We start from the raw sequence: 20,018 nt of genomic DNA, 5'->3' as shown, positions 1-20,018 counted from the left end.
GAAAAAAATGTGTGAATTGTTCACAGAGATAGATAGAGGATAGATAGACCCACACCTCCACTTATGCACAAAATAATCACTCCTTCTCTCTGTCTGCCCATTGCCCTCCAGGTTCCATTTGTTTTGCTAATATGGCCATTGCCATGTTGGAACCAGCCCTGCCTATTTGGATGATGGAGACCATGTGCCCAAGGAAATGGCAACTCGGTAGAGTATGAATAAGCGTCTTTAGAGGTTTTCTGCTTTCCACACATTTGATTTGTAGTGCTGGCATATAGCATGTAGTCTCTCTCTATATTATATGCTGTGTATATATAATGTAGTGTGTGTGTAGTGGATTATAGAGAATAGGGAATAAGATGAACCACTTTGTATGTGCCCCCCTAACGTATGTGTACTGCATCGTCCACCTTCTGTTTTGCTAAGGAAGCAAAAGATAGAGAGAGAGAGAGAGAGAGAAAGATAGAGATAGAGAGAGAGAGAGAAAGACAGAGAGAGAGAGACAGAGAGAGAGAGAGAGAGGCAGGAGTTGGAGAGACAGAAGACGGGGAGATGGAGCGGAGAGATGAGAGGATGACAGGATATTAGGGTGTCATTCGGAGACGAGAGGAGTGCCCAGGCTTCATTAGTACGTCTGGAAAGGGGACCAGCAGCGCACAGATAGAGACTGATAATACTCACTGTTATCTGAATGCTCTCTCTCTCTCTCTCTCTGTCTGTCTTTCCATCCCTCTCTCTCATCCCTGTTTCTTCCCTTTTACCTACCCCCTCTTTCTACCATTTACATTTCTCTACCTTCCTGTTCCTTTTTTCTTCCCTTCTTCTGTTCCTCAGGTGTTGCGTTCATCCCTGCCAGTATCTCATACCTCATAGGCACGCACATCTTTGGTGTTATGGCACACAAAATGGGCAGGTATGGAAGGAAATGACTGTGTGTGCACTTTTTCTCTTTGTTACTCTTATCTGTCTCCTCTGCTATCTGTTTCCGCTGTCATTCACCACCTCAAAATGAAACTCGTTTGAGCATTGTTATTGGTATTTTTTTTTATTAAATGCTGTGGATGATGTTTGTGCAGGTTTGAATTTATGAAGCTATGAGGCTACGTTGCTTTGAGGATCTCACTTTACACTATGAAACCACCTTGTCATGCTAACCAATGGAAAGCCTAAAACCTAAAACCGAAAAAGTTACTAAGGCACATTTCAGATATAAATACAACATTATCATATTGTCTACCCTTTCCAAAACATTAATTATCACTAATTAGAGACTTTGGTTTAGCATTTTCTGTGAGGTGATTGGTTGTCTCTGGGGGTCTGAGTTGAACTAGAGACTGACGGTGTGTATCTAGTTCTAATTGCTGTTGTCTGGTGTGTTTTCTCTCCTCTCCCGCTGTAGATGGCTCTGCTCTCTTATTGGAATGCTTCTAGTTGGCCTCAGTATTCTTTGCGTAAGTACTTCAAAATTATTTGATCACATTTATACACGTTGTCTGTCTCTAAATACAGTTTTTATATGCCTGCCAAATTTACTTTGCAACTATTGAGAGCAGTTGACAAATCGACTTGACAAACTGGTCAGGAAGTGTGTGTCAGTGTTGGGGAGGAGAGTGGACTCTGTAGGAGATTTGGTGGATGAAAGAATGAGGAGCATGATGAAATCCATCCTCAGTAACAGGAGCCACCCGCTGCATGACACTGTGGTTGCCCAGCAAACCATGAGCTGCAGGACTGAGAGGTTCAGGAGGTCATTTGTTCCGGCCAACATAAGACTACATAACGGACCTGTTTGAAGTGCATTAATTATTTACTACTAATGATAGTAGCTTGTTTTTGGACTCTTTTTATTTTTATTTTATTAACTGTTGTCATCAGGGTTTTTATGAGTGTATTGCAGTGTGAATTCTTGTTGGTAGACAACACACGGCTGCTGGACATCTGAATTTCCCTTGTGAGGATGAATAAAAGTATCTATCTATCTATCTGTCTAAAAGTATCTATCTAATATATCGATCATGTGAAGCCCTTGTAGAAGATGGACTCAAACAGAGATGCTCTTGCATAATGCTATTATAGATAGTGTGGTTACGATGGGAGTGGGGCTAATTGGTTTTACTACAACAAAGGGGGGATGTAGTGAGAGAGAGAGAGAGAAAGAGAGAGAGAGAGAGAGTCTAAGTGTGCTTCTGAGTCAGACAGAAACCAGTCTGTGAGAACACAGGGCACACCCGACACAGGGCCCCAGCTGGTTTAGCAGGAAGTCTGTGGTCTCACAGCACAATGCCTCGTCAGATTAGTGTGGCACTCCAAGTCTAGATGGAACCCAGGCAGTGGCTGACTTCGGCCCTGATCTGGCCCATATCTTGCCGTTCAGAAAGAGACGGAGACTGAGACCTCTCCCCTTGTGACCTATGATTCATACCCCTGACAAATATTGATTTAATGTTGACTTCTCTTTACCAATATGCCGATTAGTCAGAACAAACATTGGTCAATTAAATTAAATTAAATTAATACCCTAGAGGTATGAATCATTTTGTTCCCAACTGTAACCGTCCCACCTCCTTCCCTTTCTCCTCCGTTTCACTAGCTCTCCCAAGTTCACATTAGCTCTTATCCATTGAGGCTGTCAGCATACATCACTCACACGATCTGTGCTTCAGGCATCTCAGGACCACGGCCAGCTACCAAGCCACGCATGGCTTGCTATTAGGCCTCTAAATCAGGCATCCTGATGGGTTATCTGGTGAAATGGTTCTCATGAGACAGGAACTATGTGGTCTGTCTGAATAGACTCTGGTCCTGACCTGCTATTATGGATCTGTAGTAATCTGTGCCCAATAACTATGCTGCTAATGACTTCTATTACAGTTTAATAATGACAAAATAATGAAGTGAACATTTAAACCCCATTTTCACATTACTTCTGATAGGTGCCTTTAGCCAAAGACATCTATGGACTAATTCTTCCAAACTTCGGAGTGGGGTTTGCTATCGGTTAGTGTGTTTTTTGTAATCTCAACTGGTATTATTATGTAAAAATATCGCAAACATATACCGTATTATGTAAAAATCTAACATTAAAAAGAACATAGTTTGGCATCCACTACTATGTATCCACTACCATATATTGTACATATACAGAATAGACTCTATATGCAACGTACAGTTCTCTGGTGTGTGATCAGTTAGCCAGTAAATTCTGAAGATGTAAAAATGTCTGTCTCCAGTCCATTCATTGTGGTTCCATTTTCCATGTGCTTTCTTTTAGGGATGGTGGACTCCTCAATGATGCCTATCATGGGGTACCTGGTAGACTTGCGACATGTCTCTGTCTATGGGAGTGTGTATGCCATCGCTGATGTGGCTTTCTGCATGGGATTTGCATTAGGTATGTTGTGTTTACAGCATCTTCTTCCAGTAGTTTGAACTTCCTTTATTGAACCATTCTAGTAAGGAGGACTCTTTGAACCTCTCTCTCTCTCTCTCTCTCTCTCTCTGTGTGTGTGTGTGTGTGTGTGTGTGTGTGTGTGTGTGTGTGTCCGTGTCCGTATCCGTGTCCGTGTTTGTGTGGGTATGTGTGTGTGTGTGTGTGTGTGTGTGTGTGTGTGTGTGTGTGTGTGTGTGTGTGTGTGTGTGTGTGTTTGCATCTACCCCTCCACAGGCCCCTCGGCTGGTGGGGCCATCGCTCGGAGCATCGGTTTCCCTGCTCTCATGACCATAATTGGGATCATCGACATCCTTTTCGCCCCGCTCTGTTTCTTTCTCAGAGATCCCCCTGCCAGAGAGGAGAAAATGGTAAAGTTCACAGTATTTCCCACAGAATTGGATTCAATTTGTTGTGGTACAGTAGCTGGGGGGGTTATACATTGTAGGGGTGGGGAGTGGTTATACATTGTAGGTTGAGTTACTGTCATTTTAAGATCGTCTTGATAGTGTGTAGGTTTACTTGAGTGCCTCTCACTTTAAGACGTTCGTGAAGGAGGGACATTGGTGAGGGAGTTTTAACAGTTAAAAGGCTACTGATATGTGTGGATGCGATTCATAATGTTTTCTATGTACAGTAGTTAGGTAAAATAAAGGTTTGTACTTATTCTCCTTGGGACAAGCATTTTTGAGTCTTGGAAAACGCTTTTCCATTTACATCGGGATTTTGCAAACATTCAGTGTCAGAGCCAATAAAATGAGTCCTGCTCAAAATTGACAAGCAGCGCCCCAGCTGTGGCGCAACTGGCTGGGGCACCTGCACCGTACGCCGGCGACCCGGGTTCGATTCCCGCCCCGTGGTCCTTTCCGGATCCCACCCCAGCTCTCTCTCCTATTCACTTCCTGTCACTCTCCACTGTTCTATAATTAAAGGCATAAAAAGCCCAAAAAAATCTACCAAAAAAAAAATTATAATTTGACAAGCAGCTGTAACTAAGCATGCTAAGCTCGACATCCAAACAGTATTTTAACATTAGCTTAGAGATACTGCTTGATTGCATAACTTAACTTAGTTTAGTCTCCCCAATTTACTATGTTGTGATAAGTCCTTAGCAAAGTTAACTTGAATGCAGTGATTTAGCAATTTAGCCTGTCATCTTCTATGCAGTACCAACAACAATCCTTCAACAATTGTTAATGTTTTGTTAAATGTACATGCAGATGATGTGCGGCTGGTCCGTGACAAGAGAGAGCAAGGCGGGGCAAGGAAAGGCTGTGTGCGTAAAAAGCGCAGCTCAATGAAAGGATTTTATCTAATTTAAATAGTACAACATAAAATATTATTGTGTGGCGCGGCCAGTATTGATTTTGTGGCGGCCTGCCATAGATTAGTCAACATGGGAAACATTGGTGCAGTAAAAATCAAATGGGTTTGGGCCCTGGCTAAGCTACCATGTGTATGCAGTGTGACTTGACTGACATTGTTTGTTCTCACAAAGTGTTGAACTGCTATCCAGTTAGAAAGACAGTCAACAGCACAGAATGTGTTCAAATTCAAATTCCACTTCGATGATCAACTGAATCACAGTTTTCTGCAAGTTTGTTTAAATGTCTCTAAACTTTGTAAAACTGAAAAACAGACACAATATAATTGGCGACAGAAATAGAATGTACACTCCTTATAACATACAGATAGCTGTTAAATTATGTTCCACATTAGTAAGAGAATTTGCTGTGTATTATTAGGCAATATAAACTAGGAAATATTTGACATATTACAGCATTAAAGGTTCATCAAACAAGCTAATAGCAACTAACAAGGCATCATAACATAGAATCATCTCCGTTTCAGCATAAGATGGCAAACATTGCATGTCCACATACTGTACAGTATGTATCAAAGATTCTAGAACAGAGCTCCACTCTTTGGTATGTATTATCATATATGCCATGGCTCCTCACCTTTTTTGCATGGTATTGACTAGACCCTCGCCAACCTCTTTGAATTTGTGAGATGTGACCAGGTTAAAGGTTAAAGGTTAAAGTGGTATGGATTACCAATTGATGAAAAACACTGATCGCAGGCACTTGCTGCTTGAAAGGTTTAGGGCTTGTAGTTTATTTATGGTCCACGTGTTAAAGCTGCATCTGTATCATTCAGTTGTTCCTCAATCCAGTTAATTCCATGCTAAAGTAGATAATCTAACTACTCGGGCAGAGGATGTTCCTCCCAAAGATCATTTGTGAATGTTTGTCAACTGATGACAGTAGGACAGCAGAGCATGGTCCAGGGGAAACTCCCAGTGCTGCTAATGAAATAGCTGTTTATGGAGTTTGATATGGAGCCTATTAAAACTTCCCATCACCATAAAACTCATAATGAGTATTGGTCAAACACACAGAAACATACTTTAGTGTCTGCCATCAGTGAGATCACATTAAAGTGAGCAAACTGATATTTCATCATGACAACAATGAACATATAACCTTATAAAGTCACACATGGGTGATTGATATGATTCTGAATCTCTGATTTATTGATTATTGATTATTGATACTCTTAAAGATCTTAAAGTCAGGACTGTGACTGAAAGTGCTGGAAAAGTCTCTACATAGTAAGTTTTACTGCTAAATTCAATCTGCTTGGTGGAACTCTGTCTTCTGGTGCTGCTCGTTGGCATCCAACAAAGTGGTCAATCCATTGATTCCTGATTGTCTGGGGTGACAGTGGGAATCTCACTCACTTCCCTGATCTCCTGGCAATTCCTTTCTTGATCATTCTGGGGGCGGAAATACACTAAAAGCTTTAGTTTAAAACTGAACTGTAGTACTTGAAAACACTGAGAAGCTTCTGAAAGGAGCCTTAAAGGAGAAATCCAGCCGATTTTTACATGGATCTTGATCGCTAGACGTTGCCGAGTACTGTCGATTGGAAAAATACTGAACTGGAGTAGCTGCAGCTAATGGCCAGTACTCCACTTGAGCTACAATACAATGCAAACTGAGTTATGTGACAGTACAAACTTTAAATTTATAGATTTCTAGGTGCTTCTGGTCTTGATGGCATCTGAATCCAAGTGGTCAATCCATTTATTTCTGATTATCTGGGTCTGGTGTGAATCTTACTCACTTCCCTCATCTCCTGGCAATGCTTTTCTTGGTCATTCTGGGTCATTCTCAGCCTCTCAGACCTCCTTCTCTGTTGGGTTGTGGAACTGCCAATCTGCAATAAACAAGGCAGATTTCATTTCTGCCTATACTAACCATCATCTTTGGACCTCTTGGCTTTCACTGAGACTTGGATCAAACTGGAAAACAATGCCACCCCACTACGCTTTCCATCAACTACACACACTTTCCCATACCTCCCATCAGTCTGGACAAATATGATTCCTTTGAATACCATGTCATCATTGTAACAGCTCCGGTAAAAATCTATGTGATTGTCATTTACCATCCACTGGGACAACTTGGCGTTTCCTTGATGAGTTTGACACCCTGCTTTCCTCCATCCCTGAGAATTACTGTCCCATGCTTGTCCTCGACTCCTCGGTGACAGGAGCATCCACTTAGATCAGTGTTTCCCAAACTTTTTTTCTGGGGACCCACTTTTTAAAATTGACAGACCATCGCGACCCATTCACTTCAGAGCAAACAATCATCCACCAATATTGTTTTATTGTTTTAGGCCACAGGTTCTCAAACTTTTCTATGCCCCCCCCGCCCCCCAAAAAAAACATTCTACAGTGTCTGGATACGTAATAGCCCCTACTAGGTCTGGCGTACCACTACAGGGATTGGTGATGCACTGACTCTTCAGTTTCCAATTCCAGTTAACAATGTTAAATACTTTCAACGCTGTAAAAAGTTTTGTACAAACACACAACTTCAGCCTTTTCTCATCCTGCTTTGAGCACAGTTGTGTTGCATTTTAAGCATCATTAGCGTGGAAAGTTGGAAATGACTACCGAAAAGATACGCCTGTCACGGTATGTTGTGACAGGCTATGTTGTAAGAATGGAACAAGAGGCTTTTGCGCAATAGCCAAAAGATAATGTGCCTTTATTGTAGGCTAGCCTAGTAGAGTTCACAAGGTGGAAAACGAGAGGAAATAATAGCGTTTAAAATGTCCATTTAAATTGTAGCCTAATATAATGTGCTGCAGTGTGTTTTAAATCCGAAATATTAAGGAATGTTTGTTTAGGTTGCTATTAACTTTAAAGAGTGCATCTACAATTGAAAATATCTACAGCCTATGACGCAAATTGAATAGCCATGTCTGGTATACGGATGTCTGCTTTAGTTGACTAGATTTTAATCGGTCAAGCTGAAGAGATGGTGTCCGTTAATGTTTGTGCAAAAAGGCTGATTCATGTCCCTTGCATTTTGCAACTGAGAGGTCCATGGCAGGCGCCCCACAGAAATGTTTCATTTTGTGAGTCCACGCTGTCCCCTCTGCGACGCGTTCGCCCCCCAGTTTCAAAGCTATTCTAAATGCAAAATTGCACATAGGGCCATGACTGTAGTTAACAAACTAGATCCTAATAGAAAACGGTTAGCTTTCCTGGCTAAATGGTATAAGTTAGGCCTATTACACAACATAAATTGTGCTGGCGACCCAAATAAAATCTCCTGCGACCCACCTGTGGGTCGCGACCCAGTCTTTGGGAACCAATGACTTAGATAATCCAAACTCTGTGGACTTCTTGTCCTTCATACATTCCTTTGAACTAATGGGTCCACACTCCTCCAACTCACCAAGCAGGCAGAGAGCTTGATTTCATTCTCACTCTCAACAGTCTTCTGTTCCTCCACCCATGATCTCCTTTCGATGCAACCTCTGCAACCCCTCTCCTGTCCATTTCTCTTTTAGTAGCCTCTGCTCTTCCACCTTCTAGCACATTCTCCTCTCTTGAGGTTAATGATGCTACAGAGTCTCTCTGCTCTACACTAAGCTCCTGTCTGGAGAGCCTGCGCCCTCTATCCACCAGACCTGCTGGACCTAACCAGTCACACACCCATGGTTGAACAATACCCTCTGAACTCTGCTTACTGGCCTATGAGCTGCTGAGAGGAAATGGCACAAAACTAATACACCTACCAATCTTCCAAGTTACCAGTCAATACCAAAGATTCTAGAACAGAGCTCCACTCTAGAATCTTTGGTCAATAATGTCCTCCTTCTCATCCAGTGCCACTGCTGCAAAGAAGGCTTTTGCAATCCACAGTGCCACTGAGAACTCTTTTCCACCTTCAAAACTCTACTCAATACCTCCTCCACCAGCTACCAATCTCACAGCTGACATCTTTGCTTCATTCTTCACTGACAGGTTTTCTGAACCAAGCAGTCACAATCTACATACCCTGAGGCTAGTGTACGAGTGAGGTGTCTAAACTCCTAACATGTACATGTAGCTGCCCTACTACATGCCCACTAAACCCTATTCCTACCAGCCTCCTCCAAGACATATCTCCCACCATCATATCAGGAATCACACCTGTAATTAACACTTCACTGGCTTCTGGTACATTTCCAACTGCATTCAAGCTGGCCAAAGTAACTCTGCTGCTTAAAAAGTCTTCTCTTGCTCCCACCCAGGTGGAGAACTATTGCCCGGTTTCACTCCTACCTTTTCTCTCAGCTTCCAGGGCAGCTTCCAAACAAATCACAGAATTTCTCTCACGGAATTTTTATCACGGAATGACCTCCTTGATCCTAACCAGTCTGGGTTCAAAAGTGACCACTCCACTGAAACGGCTCTGTTGTCTGTGGCAGAAGCTTTAAAATCTGTCAGTGCAGCAACTCAGTCCTCAGCTCTAATCTTGCTTGACCTATCAGCTGCTTTTGACACAGTCAACCACTGTATCCTATTATCCATACTCTTAAGCATGGGCATTACGGGCAAAGCACACTCCTAGTTTGAATCCTACCTCACTGGGCGTATGTTTAATGTCTCATGGCTAGGACACAAGTCCACATTTCAGTGCCTTGCCACAGGGGTGCCCCAAGGCTCAGTGCTGGGACCCCTTCTTTTTGCTGTGTACACTACCTTATTGGGCCCAATCATCCACTCACATGACCTATCATATCACTGCTACGCAGATGATACACAACTATATCTATCCTTCCTGTCTGATGATCGGTGCGGATCTACAGTAGGACTGTCTCTCTGACATATACGCTTGGATGAAAGAACGTCACCTTCATCTAAACCTCTCTAAAACTGAACTACTAGTCTTCCCAGCCAGACAAACCATACATCACAACATCAACATCAAAACTGACACCCTCTCTCTTGCACTTACCAAGGTGGCAAGAAACTTGAGTTTAAAGTTTCCAAGGAATGTCGTCTGGCACTGCTGCCCCCACAACCACAACAATCCAGACTTTTTTCATCTATGGCCTCCCGATGGTGGAACGATCTGCCAAGTTCCACCAGAGCAAGGGCATCCCTGTCTGTCTTCAAAAAACTCTTGAAGACACTACTCTTCCAAGAATACCTCCTCTCCTAGCGCTTCTGACAACCTCACACACCTGATACACACTTACCATGCTCTTCCCACCACTACCTCCTCTACCACTACTCCTCCTATCATACTTAGACTAGTACTTAAAATGTAGGTAGTCCTATCCTCTAGTGCTAGTATTGACAGATTTCTCTGAAACTGTAGCTTAAATGTTATTCTATTGCTGTAGTTGTACAGTAGCTCTGTATCTTAAATGTTATTCTATATTGCTGGAAGTTGCCTTGGATAAAAGCATCTGCCCAATAAATAAATGTTAATGATTTATTCTTAACGGGATGTCTTAAAAATATTGTCATATAGGCTGAAACAAATCAAGTGATTGAGTGAATACTGTGTATATTTATCTGTTGTATGTATTTGGCCTATGTATGTTTTATGTCAATGGCTCTGACTAAGACAAGTGCTAGGATATATAAATTGCCCTCCACTAAAATCAGCCACTTGTTTTCTAGGCCATTCTCATGGACTCCAACTGCTCGATGAAGACACGCTCCTATTCAATGCAGGGTACAAGCTATCAGATGGGTGATGACTTCGAAACTGAGAGTGATGAGTAGCCAGTCTTTGTCCAGCATGCACATGATGACCTTCAAGAGTATCTATTTTGTTGTATACAAACTGAGAAAAAACAAGGAAGCCAAACAAAATCACAAAATCAAAAATCTACGGGAATGGGAATGCCTCTGGGCTGTCATTGTCACTGTCACTGTCCCACAAAAGGGAAAGCAAAAGGCTTTCTTGTTCTTGCCCCAACAGCTTACAAAAGAGCATTTTGCAGGAATCAAAGCCTTACTCAAACAGAATGGAGGATGAAATTAAACAGGGTCTGAGTTAAAACAGGGTTTCCCTTATAGGACGTTAATAGTCAATCATTGACCCTGTGTAGGTCATTAGAGGTCAAAATATGATGGGCTCATTCCAGTGACAGTATTGACAGCTACTGAGTCTGATTTGTAAGCCAAGGCACTTTAAAGCAGCTTGTGCTGATGAGCTTCTTGTCATCTATGAAAGCTGTCTATTCATGCATTTGGATGTGTTGGTTCATAATTGTTTTTTAAATGACCATCTTCGAAACCTTTTTTGTATGTTTTATTCCCCATTTACAATAGACAATAGAGGTGTTTATAAATCTTCCTCAAAGATTTGGTACATAATCCACATGGAATTTTGAAGATGAGATTGTGGTGACTATTCCAGATGTTTACATTTAGGCATTTGCAGATGTTTTATCTGTTTGTGATGGACAATGGAGATGAAATGAATCATCTTTTCAATACCAGTATATCAGCCAATTCATATATGGAAAACATTTTAAGAGGTATGTAGTCATAGGTGTTGGAGGGATTATGAAACAGCCTTGAGTATAAAACTATTTGTTGCAGTAAGGGCTGCTTACTGAATTAAGCCATAGAGAGTAGCTGTTACCCTTCATAGTAGCCTATGTGTATTATTTTGAAAACAGCACAATCCCAATCCATGACATGAGTTCAGATCCTGACCTTCATTGATAAAATGAAGTGGTTGAGAAACTTGAGCATCTCTGACCATTACACATAGACTCAAACTTAATTTCTTGTATAGAGACGGTATATTTTGGTAAATTGTTTTACATGTACATGTATGGGGGAAGGGACAAATGAGTCTGTTTAAAGCCATGGTTCCATAGAATCATGGCATTTCTTTCTGTCTTAACTAATTGTTGTGTCTGCAGTCTTGTAGCTGTGTTGATCACCGTCCGAGTCACAATATATACTATAAGATAAACAACCATGCTACGTACAGTTAAGGAAGTATACACCTGTATGATTGGAATGCTCTTACATTTAATAATGTTAAATATTGATTACAATTTAGTGACAAAATGACACAAACTTTACTTGATCCTTAATTCATAAGACATACCATAAATCACATCATAAACACGTTGTGGTAAAAAATGATATCTGGTCAGCAGCCATTAGCAGTGTGTAGTGATACAACATGTCATGTTATCATTACCAGTGATGGGACCAAACATGTCTTAGATGAAATGATGTTGAAGGAAGCCATTTTCATGTATTGGATACAGCCAGAGCCTGATAGAGCCTCTCTCTAGGGCTCTGCATAAAGCATTCAGTTAGTTCTAAATACATGAAACAGGAAACACAATAAGCCTACTACTATTTAGAAGGGAAGTTTGTGTCAGTAAAGATTTTGTGCTCATTTTGTCCTGTTATCTTCAACATTCAACTCCCTTTGTTATGAACAGAACACAGTTGTGCTGGATATTCATTATTAACTGCCATTATGGTGGCGTTACAGAATCGACTATAGGGGTTGAACAAGATATTTCTGATGTGCCAAACTACCTTAACATTTTGTGAAAATGTTCTTGCCCTCTCTCAAATCGGTGGAGGTACCAGTGATAGACTATTCTGTGACTATTGATAAATGAAAAACATTTCCACATCATGTGAATGTGTGGACAGGTTGTAATCTTGATTTGTTATCTTGGTCATATTTGCTAGATGGTAATTGTGTGATACAGGTTCAGAGCATTTCCAGTGTTCACCTAAACTCAAACGGCTTTGTAAGTAAACCAGACCAGATGGTGAGGGTCCACCTGTGCCTTATAGAAAACTTAATAACCACTTAACAGATCTTTAGGTCTGAGGTTTCAAGTCATGTAAAGTCAGTCTTCATTCAGAACAACCTATTTGCCAGGTTCCAATGTTCCAATATGTTATTCAAACACCATCGTTTTACTCTCACTAGAGTTGGTGTTTGACAGTAGCTTTCTAAGCACACATTACCATTATATACTAGACCTGTGCACCAGTTATTGCATCTGTTACAGACTTCATCTATGACTACATCAGAGTACAACACATAGCTGTGGCAAAAGAATTTATGTACAATCTCACAGAAAAACTTGGTGTTGCACGAGGCTCATACACTTCACTGATGAGTTGATGCTGTTTTAGTAAAGTCTTCATAACACTTAAAATCATAACACTTAAGGCAATAAGTGTAAGTCAAATTCTGACTGCTCCTTAAGATACTCTGATTTTTAAGATGCTTGTGATCTGTATAGATATCAAGTACTTTGTGTGTCTTAAGAGGTCTTACCCTTCAACAGAAGCACACATACAATGTTTCTTTAAAACGGCAGTCAGTTATTGTTACGTTTGTTCAAACTAAATCAAAATATTTATTTATCCTACATTTTTGTTAAAGGAAGAATAATTCTCTGACATCACTTTTCTGAAGTGAACTGTATGGACCACACATCTCACCTTCAACAGCCATTGGGTCTGACCAATGATGGCGTGTCAGAAAAGTTCAGTTTAAGTGTAGCTGAAATATGACTGCAGAGTATATATAGAGGAAGTTTACTGAACCTGACATCCTGTCAACAGATATGAAATTATATTGTGGAGATTGGTATACATATATATTTTTTGTTATATGTTTTGTATATTCTAAGTGTGCGACATGCACAATGTGTATGCGTGTGTGTTTGCTGGTGGTGGTGCGTGTGCCTTTAGACCCTTGTATGTCTTCGGTTTATGTGTGTCAATTATATCAGATATAAACTATTGTAACTGGTACAAGCAAATGTGGATATTTCCTCCAGATGAGCCTTTGGCAGTCTGTGGAAAACCTCAGGCGTGTGATAACTGTGAATTCAGTGTCAGTACAGGATTGAAAAAAAAAACTAAAATAAATGTTGTTCCCAAATGGAGGTCAATCTGTTTTTTACTACTAAGCTTCTACCTTTTTTAGTCTGAAGGGTCTTCTTTCACCATGTCCTTTTAACTCCAATGAATCTCATAGTCTTATGCCGTAGACTGTATGTGCCACATCCCTACACACAACTTCAGATTTAATTGATTTCTATGATATATTAAGTTGGTGTTAACTTATAATTCACTCACTGTTAATGTTCACTCTGACAGGATGCTGTTCAAGCGTATTGATCAGTTTTGCAGATTGTCATTCAGGTTTATTGATTAGTTGCATTGATCTCTAAATGACCCCGCAGGTGTTAATGCTGGCAAACAAGCTAATCTTAAAGGGACAAAGAAACAGTCAATATGCCAGTCACAAGCAGGTCTGCATAAGGATGGATGCAGCCTTGAAAATAAATTCATTTCCAGTAACCATCATATTGCCAACACAGATGTCAAGAGCGAGAGAATCCCATGAAAGCCTTTTCAATCACAATACTATTCAAAGCTTTGACTGGTGAATATTTCTATTTAACATGTCCATGACTTTCTAGATTGTATGGAAGTAAAATAATTTGATTGGAGGAAGATACTAGATGAATGACAGCTGGGACAGGGGAGAACCTTCCCAATCTACGTATCAAACAACACACTGGTGACATGTGTGGTCCCTCTTCAGAACATCCACGCCTGTTTTTGTCCTGTTTCCCCCCCAGAGTGTTTATATTACCGGTCATATACCCTCATAGAGCAATCCTTCATGTATGTGTCAAACACTTGATCCATCTGCAATTGACACCTTAAAACTTGATGAGTTTTTTTTTTTACTGATCTATTGCATATAAAAAATAACCAGTTCCTGTGGTCATTTTTAAATAATAACCTTTATTTCAAGTGCATAAGCAAATATGATATGTTAGTGCGAAAAGGACTTGCAGCACATTATGAAGCTGGACAGTTCTTCAGCAGCTGTACTGGGGGGGGGGGGGGGGGGGGGGGGGGGCTGTGGACAATATGGACTGTATGTACAATAAGCCAAGAGACTGAAAAAAATAAAATACCATACTGACCCATACACAGGAATTGAAGAAAGCTCAAAGTGAGGGTTAGGAGCAATGGTAAGCCGTTTTTTCCTCAAAGCTATGTACAAGAGCATTACATTTACAGCCTGTTCATGTTGTACTGTTGGACACATGTGTGGTTGAAGATGGCGCACGCCATTTAGTATACTTCAGAAACTTTGACTGAGGGAGGGACAGAGAGCACACAGACGCACTGTTGGATTTTTTTTTTGTCCAGGAACACAGAGTCAGAGCGACAAGGAGCAGCAGCAGAAGCAACAAACAAATAAACAAACAAACAAAGAATAAACAGAAGACAGATCCAGTCATTACTTCAGGTGAGGTTTGAATGTTCTGACTGGTTGATTTAGTCGGAGAGGGGAGGAGACAAAGAAACACGCCATGAGGGAACTTAAAACAAAACCATTTAAAAACCTGGTGTCCCACACAAAACAGTGGACAACCAGTGAAATAAATCACACAAAAGAGTCAAGAACTGATCAAGAAATGAAAACCCCAACAAAAGAAAAGAGAGGGAGAAAAGAGAAGGAGTTTCTAGAGCACAGCACTCTTACGAAGCGACGTGTCAGCGCCACGTGGTCAGTGGAAGCGCTGGGAACGCTTTGCCTCCCCACAGCCAGCGAACCCCAAAGCACCTGGTCATGCATTAAACAACAAAGTGACATCTCTTCAGAGGGCCTGACTCAAGTCACACACACACACACACACACACACACACACACAGGGAGAAGGGAAAGAAGTTTTTCCAGGCAGCCGAGTATTTGTATTCTGCTTCCCACCGCCACCATTTTACTGCCAAAGGACCACAGCCCTTTATCTCTCCTTTGCAATGGCACAGTCATATGGGTGAAGATATTGTGTGGCAGCTCTGGACGTACCACTTTCTGACTAAACTGCATATGGACAGGTAAAATCTGACTCTAGACGTCTAGACGCATCAGGGCCAGACCTGGGCCAGGGTCAGATGCTCTATCATTTGTTCTGAAAGTAATTACTTAATTTGTTCTGAAGTGATTACGTCTTCAGAAGCCAGACTGTCAGGACCTGCCGTTACTTTAGTGGTCGGCAAGCCATAAAGGGGTCAGAGTAGACTTTAGAATCAAATTCAACCCCCATTAAATTTATAAAGGTTGGCTCAATATCAAGCTATCACATAAAGCTGTATCTCTTTTAGCGACTCGCAGTATGGACTAATAAGAGCAGGGAAGCTTGCTGTCCAGCAGACTTATATTTATTTATTTGCTTTTTTTATTGTGTGTATTAGTGGGTTGTTGTGCCAGTATCATACTGAGGAAAGTACATTCATTCATTTCCAAGGCGCAAGAAAAGTGTTCTGTGCACAATTGCACTCCTTTAGTGAACACAAAATCCAAAAACCTTCATTAATTCGGGCATTTTACAACTGTGTGTGTGTGTGCGTGCACACTCTTATAAGAGATTAGCACAATGCCGGAAATCTAGCTTGAAATGGAAATCCATAAGCAGAGGACAATAGCTGTAAAGTCACTGCATTTTCAAAATGAGGAAATGGAGAATGAGTCATTTTCTCCTCACAGGGGAAAAGCTTAAAGATTCCAAATAACAAAGTACTCCAACTAGGAGGAATCAGACTAACAACAACAAAGGGGTGGCAAAAAGAAAGAGTGAATTTATTATTAATAAAGTAAATAAATAATCAATATTGGTTTGTGATTTTCAATTGTTTTCATACACACACACACACACACATCCAAAACATGTAACAGACAAAAAAAAAACCTAACAAACATATATATCACAATGGCTTCATGATCACATACTATCCATTTTGGCCTTAATGATAAATAAATCAGAGATAAGTGAACCAATGGTCCCCCAAAAACAATAATAACCCCTTCAATAATTATAAACGTGTTTCCCTTGCAGCTTCATTGACAGATAAAGAGAAAGACAGGGAGAGAGAGGCAGACAAAGTTAAAAACAAGAACAAACAAAAAAGAATAAGATTTTTTAAAAGACTGCCTACAACACACTATAATTAAAAGTTCTGACAATTTGATTAAAAAAAACAGTGACAATGATGCATTTAAACATACAGAACATGAAAAAAATATTAGTAAATTATAAGTAAACATTCTCAATCTTTCCTCTTGTTTAATGTTATGTCTTATTCTGTAAATTATGCAAGTGAGTGAGTGTATGAGTGTGTGTGTGTGTGTGTGTGTCTGGGTTTACGGGGGCTTGTTACTCACTCAAGCCAGAGAGGTTCTGACATTAGTGGACTTGACGGACTCTAAAGGTAACTCACCACTGAACCAGATGACACAGTATGGCCACCAGGTCCTCACTTGCTAACATCTGATTTCACAGCTAGAGCGCAGAACGAGCACAACGTTCACCTGATTGAGTGATATGATGGTGTGGGATCTTCCGTGATGTCACAGCAGAGGAAAACCAGGACATCTGGTCATTGTCACATCAGCCCCAGACTGCGTGAACGCTCAGATCAAAGGCACCCAACAGCAGGGAGAAGGGGACACTAACTTGATTGATTGTAGGGACTACTTTGGACAGTCAGTGGCGATTCTATTCTTCCGTTCTAAAAAAATAATTGATATCTTTTGATGGCCTGGTTTTCTGACATGGTCCACAGGACATAGACCACATTAAACAACAGCCTACACATACATTTGAACAAGCTCTTTCAGTGAGTTACAAGCCCCCAGCCAATGACACAACTACCTCCACCTTATATCACTGCCCCCTTCTCTGCCTCATCTCCGAGGGTGGGGGGAGGGGGGGGGGGGCTCACTGGTGGGGGGGCACATATCCCTTCCCTCTCTAAGGTAGTGCCTCCACACAGATCTGCTCATCTGTGATTTCATCCATGGCATCTATGGGGCTGCAGATGTCGCTGTCGTAAACCTCGGCCCCCATGAGCGCGTCGTCGTCCTCCTCCAGTACCCCCTCCAGGCCCTTGGCCTTGGTGAAGCCGTGCGGCTCGGACGGCGACGTGCTCTCCACCGACTCCAGGTCTTCGATGCCGGCGCGGTAGTGGATCATGAGCAGCGTGAGGGCCTGGAGGCGCTCGCCGGACTTGGCCAGCGCGGCGGCCAGCAGGCCCTTCCGGCGGGCGTCGGCGGTGGCCTCGCGCTCCTCCTGCAGCAGGGCGTTGTTGTGCTCCAGCTCCTGGTCGATCTCCTGCTGCAGCTTGTCCAGCATGAGCTCCAGCTTCTGCGAGCGCTCGTCGGTGGGCAGGCCGCGGTACAGGTCGCGGCCGATCTCCTTGACGGCGATGAACACGCTGTCGTCCAGGCCGCCTTCCTTGCGCGCCAGCTTGCCGCCGCCCGCGGCGGCGTGCTTGGACGGACTGGCCCCGGCGTACGTCTCCGTGTCGCTGCTCTCGTTGTCCGACGTGTTGGGCGTGTGCTTGGGCGAGGGCTCGGCCGCGCTGGCTGCCCCGGCGCCAACCCCCGCCGCCACCCCTGCGGTCACCGCCGCCTCGGCCACCTGCTCCGCCAGCCGGGCCTTGGGGACCTGCCGCAGGCTGAGCAGGCGCGAGCTGGTGTTGAGGATGTGCCGCGTGAGCCCCGTGGTGGCCCGGTTGATGGTGGACTTGGCCTCGGGGTCGGCGCCGCGCCGGTCACCGGACGCCACGCAGTAGGGGTTCTCGGCAAGGCACTTGTCCTGGCACTTCTTGTGGCACACGTAGCTGCACACCATGCACTGCGACGCCGCCTTGGTCCACACCTTGCGCTTGCAGTACTCGCACCAGGTGGGGTTCTGGAACTGTGTGTCCTGGAAGTTGTGGCGCATTTCGCCCATGCCCATGGACGCGTAGCTCAGCTCGTCGCGCGGCATGAACGCTTGCGTCGACTCCATCCGATCCCTCTCGCGCTCCGGGAAGTCGTCCTCCTGCAGGCTGCCCGACCGCTCGCGCTCCCTCTCTGCCGCCCCGGTGGCGCACGGCGGCGGCAGCTCCGGCTCGCCCTCGGCCAGGTAGGTGAAGTTCAGCGTGACGTCGCCGTAGCACAGCTTCTCGTTGAAGCCCTTGTGCGTGGTCAGGCTCCGCAGCGCCGTGCGGCTGACGTTGGCCCGCGGCTCCGGCGGGCCCAGCCGGAACGTGCTCTGGTACTCGGCCGACGCCGTGGACAGGCACTCCAGGGCCACGTGCTCCAGACGCAGGCTGGCATGGCCCAGGCACAGCAAGCAGCCCAGCTTGAAGGGGTCCTTGCACCAGAATGCCACGTTGAGGAAGCGGTGCTGGCTGTCCACCTCGAAGACCACCGAGGCCCTGGACCAGTGTGCTGTCCTCTTGCGGTACATGGTCTCTGAGGACTCCCACAGGCCCTGCTCGTCCAGGCTGTCGCGGTTGCTGGAAGAGTTGCCGGTCGGCTCGGAGGTCTTGTCTTTGGACAAGTCGGGCCTGCTGCCGGTGGACGTGATGGAGATGGTGTCCGGCTCCAGAGGCTTCGTCGAAGGCTTCATCTCGGGGGATTTGATGGGGGATTTCTCAGCAGTGGCGGGCTTGTCTCCGTTTCCGCCGACGCTGCCGGCAGCCGACGGACTTTTCTCAGGACTCTTCTCAGCAGCGGGGGCTCCGTCGGCACCGTCCGGCTGGCTCTGCGTCTCCGGCACCGACGTGACCTTGATGTGCGGCCGCGGAGGCACGGGGGGTCGCGCCGGGGGAGGTGGCGGGGGCACGGTGGGCCGCTGCGGGCCGTCTCCTACTCCTCCGGTGGCGGTGGTACCAGCAGCAGCGGGCGTGTCCGGGTTGATCTTGTGCGAGGGCGAGGGCTTGGGCGACTCTTTGGGCTGGGGTTTGAGCGGGGACTGGAGCCCCACCAGGTTGAGCTTGCGGTTCAGGATGGGCGAGATGGTGCCCAGCGGCTTGGACGCCAGCGTGGCCACTGTCCTCTTGGGGCTTTGGTTTACACTCAGCAGAAAGTCCTCCTTGGCCTCCGCGCTCACACTCGATGAGGCGCTGACCGCAGGGGGCGGTGGCACAGGCGGTTTGGACTCCACAATGAGCTCCTCGAACTCCGAGTCGTTGTCCTTGCTCTCCGAGATGTCCATGGTGGTGATGGTTGCGGGATCCTCCTCATAGCCAGTGGGCTGGGGCAGGAGAGCTGGCTCGTCCAGCGAGGTCAGCGGGTCCTGGGGGGTGGCGACACCTGCGCTGGGGGACTGGTGGCGTACCGGACGCTCATACAGGACCATCACCCGGTCGCCTGACTGCTTCAGGAGCTTAGGGACTTGGACAGACGACGTGACCTTTACACCTAGAATGACC

General features: G+C 44.2%; 2 protein-coding genes and 1 long non-coding RNA gene across 3 annotated transcripts in view; 1 reads left to right on the top strand and 2 right to left on the bottom strand.

The window, feature by feature from the left end:
* The window catches only part of slc18a2 (solute carrier family 18 member 2), a 23,957-nt gene extending 10,289 nt beyond the window's left edge, over positions 1-13,668 (top strand). Inside the window, exons 10-16 of the mRNA XM_042066710.1 lie at positions 112-207; positions 835-913; positions 1,400-1,451; positions 2,934-2,997; positions 3,272-3,391; positions 3,665-3,798; positions 10,407-13,668. Coding sequence (XP_041922644.1) covers positions 112-207; positions 835-913; positions 1,400-1,451; positions 2,934-2,997; positions 3,272-3,391; positions 3,665-3,798; positions 10,407-10,511 — 650 coding nt within the window. The 3' untranslated portion in view covers positions 10,512-13,668. The remainder of the gene's footprint in view (positions 1-111; positions 208-834; positions 914-1,399; positions 1,452-2,933; positions 2,998-3,271; positions 3,392-3,664; positions 3,799-10,406) is intronic.
* On the bottom strand, positions 5,943-8,742 carry LOC121685896. The gene is made up of 3 exons (XR_006023468.1): positions 8,185-8,742; positions 6,557-6,649; positions 5,943-6,206 (listed from the first exon to the last, which is right to left on the bottom strand). It is a non-coding gene; the product is annotated as an uncharacterized LOC121685896 (long non-coding RNA).
* An 861-nt stretch (positions 13,669-14,529) lies between the features above and the next one.
* The window catches only part of pdzd8 (PDZ domain containing 8), a 46,829-nt gene continuing 41,340 nt past the window's right edge, over positions 14,530-20,018 (bottom strand). Inside the window, exon 5 of the mRNA XM_042066665.1 lies at positions 14,530-20,007. Within this exon, the coding sequence (XP_041922599.1) occupies positions 17,567-20,007 (2,441 nt within the window). The 3' untranslated portion in view covers positions 14,530-17,566. The remainder of the gene's footprint in view (positions 20,008-20,018) is intronic.

This window comes from Alosa sapidissima, chromosome 16 (genome assembly GCF_018492685.1).
Source record: "Alosa sapidissima isolate fAloSap1 chromosome 16, fAloSap1.pri, whole genome shotgun sequence".
In the NCBI taxonomy this organism is placed as follows: domain Eukaryota; kingdom Metazoa; phylum Chordata; class Actinopteri; order Clupeiformes; family Clupeidae; genus Alosa; species Alosa sapidissima.
The sequence above is the reverse complement of the archived record's forward strand: the minus strand, read 5'-3'. Positions and strand labels throughout refer to the sequence as shown.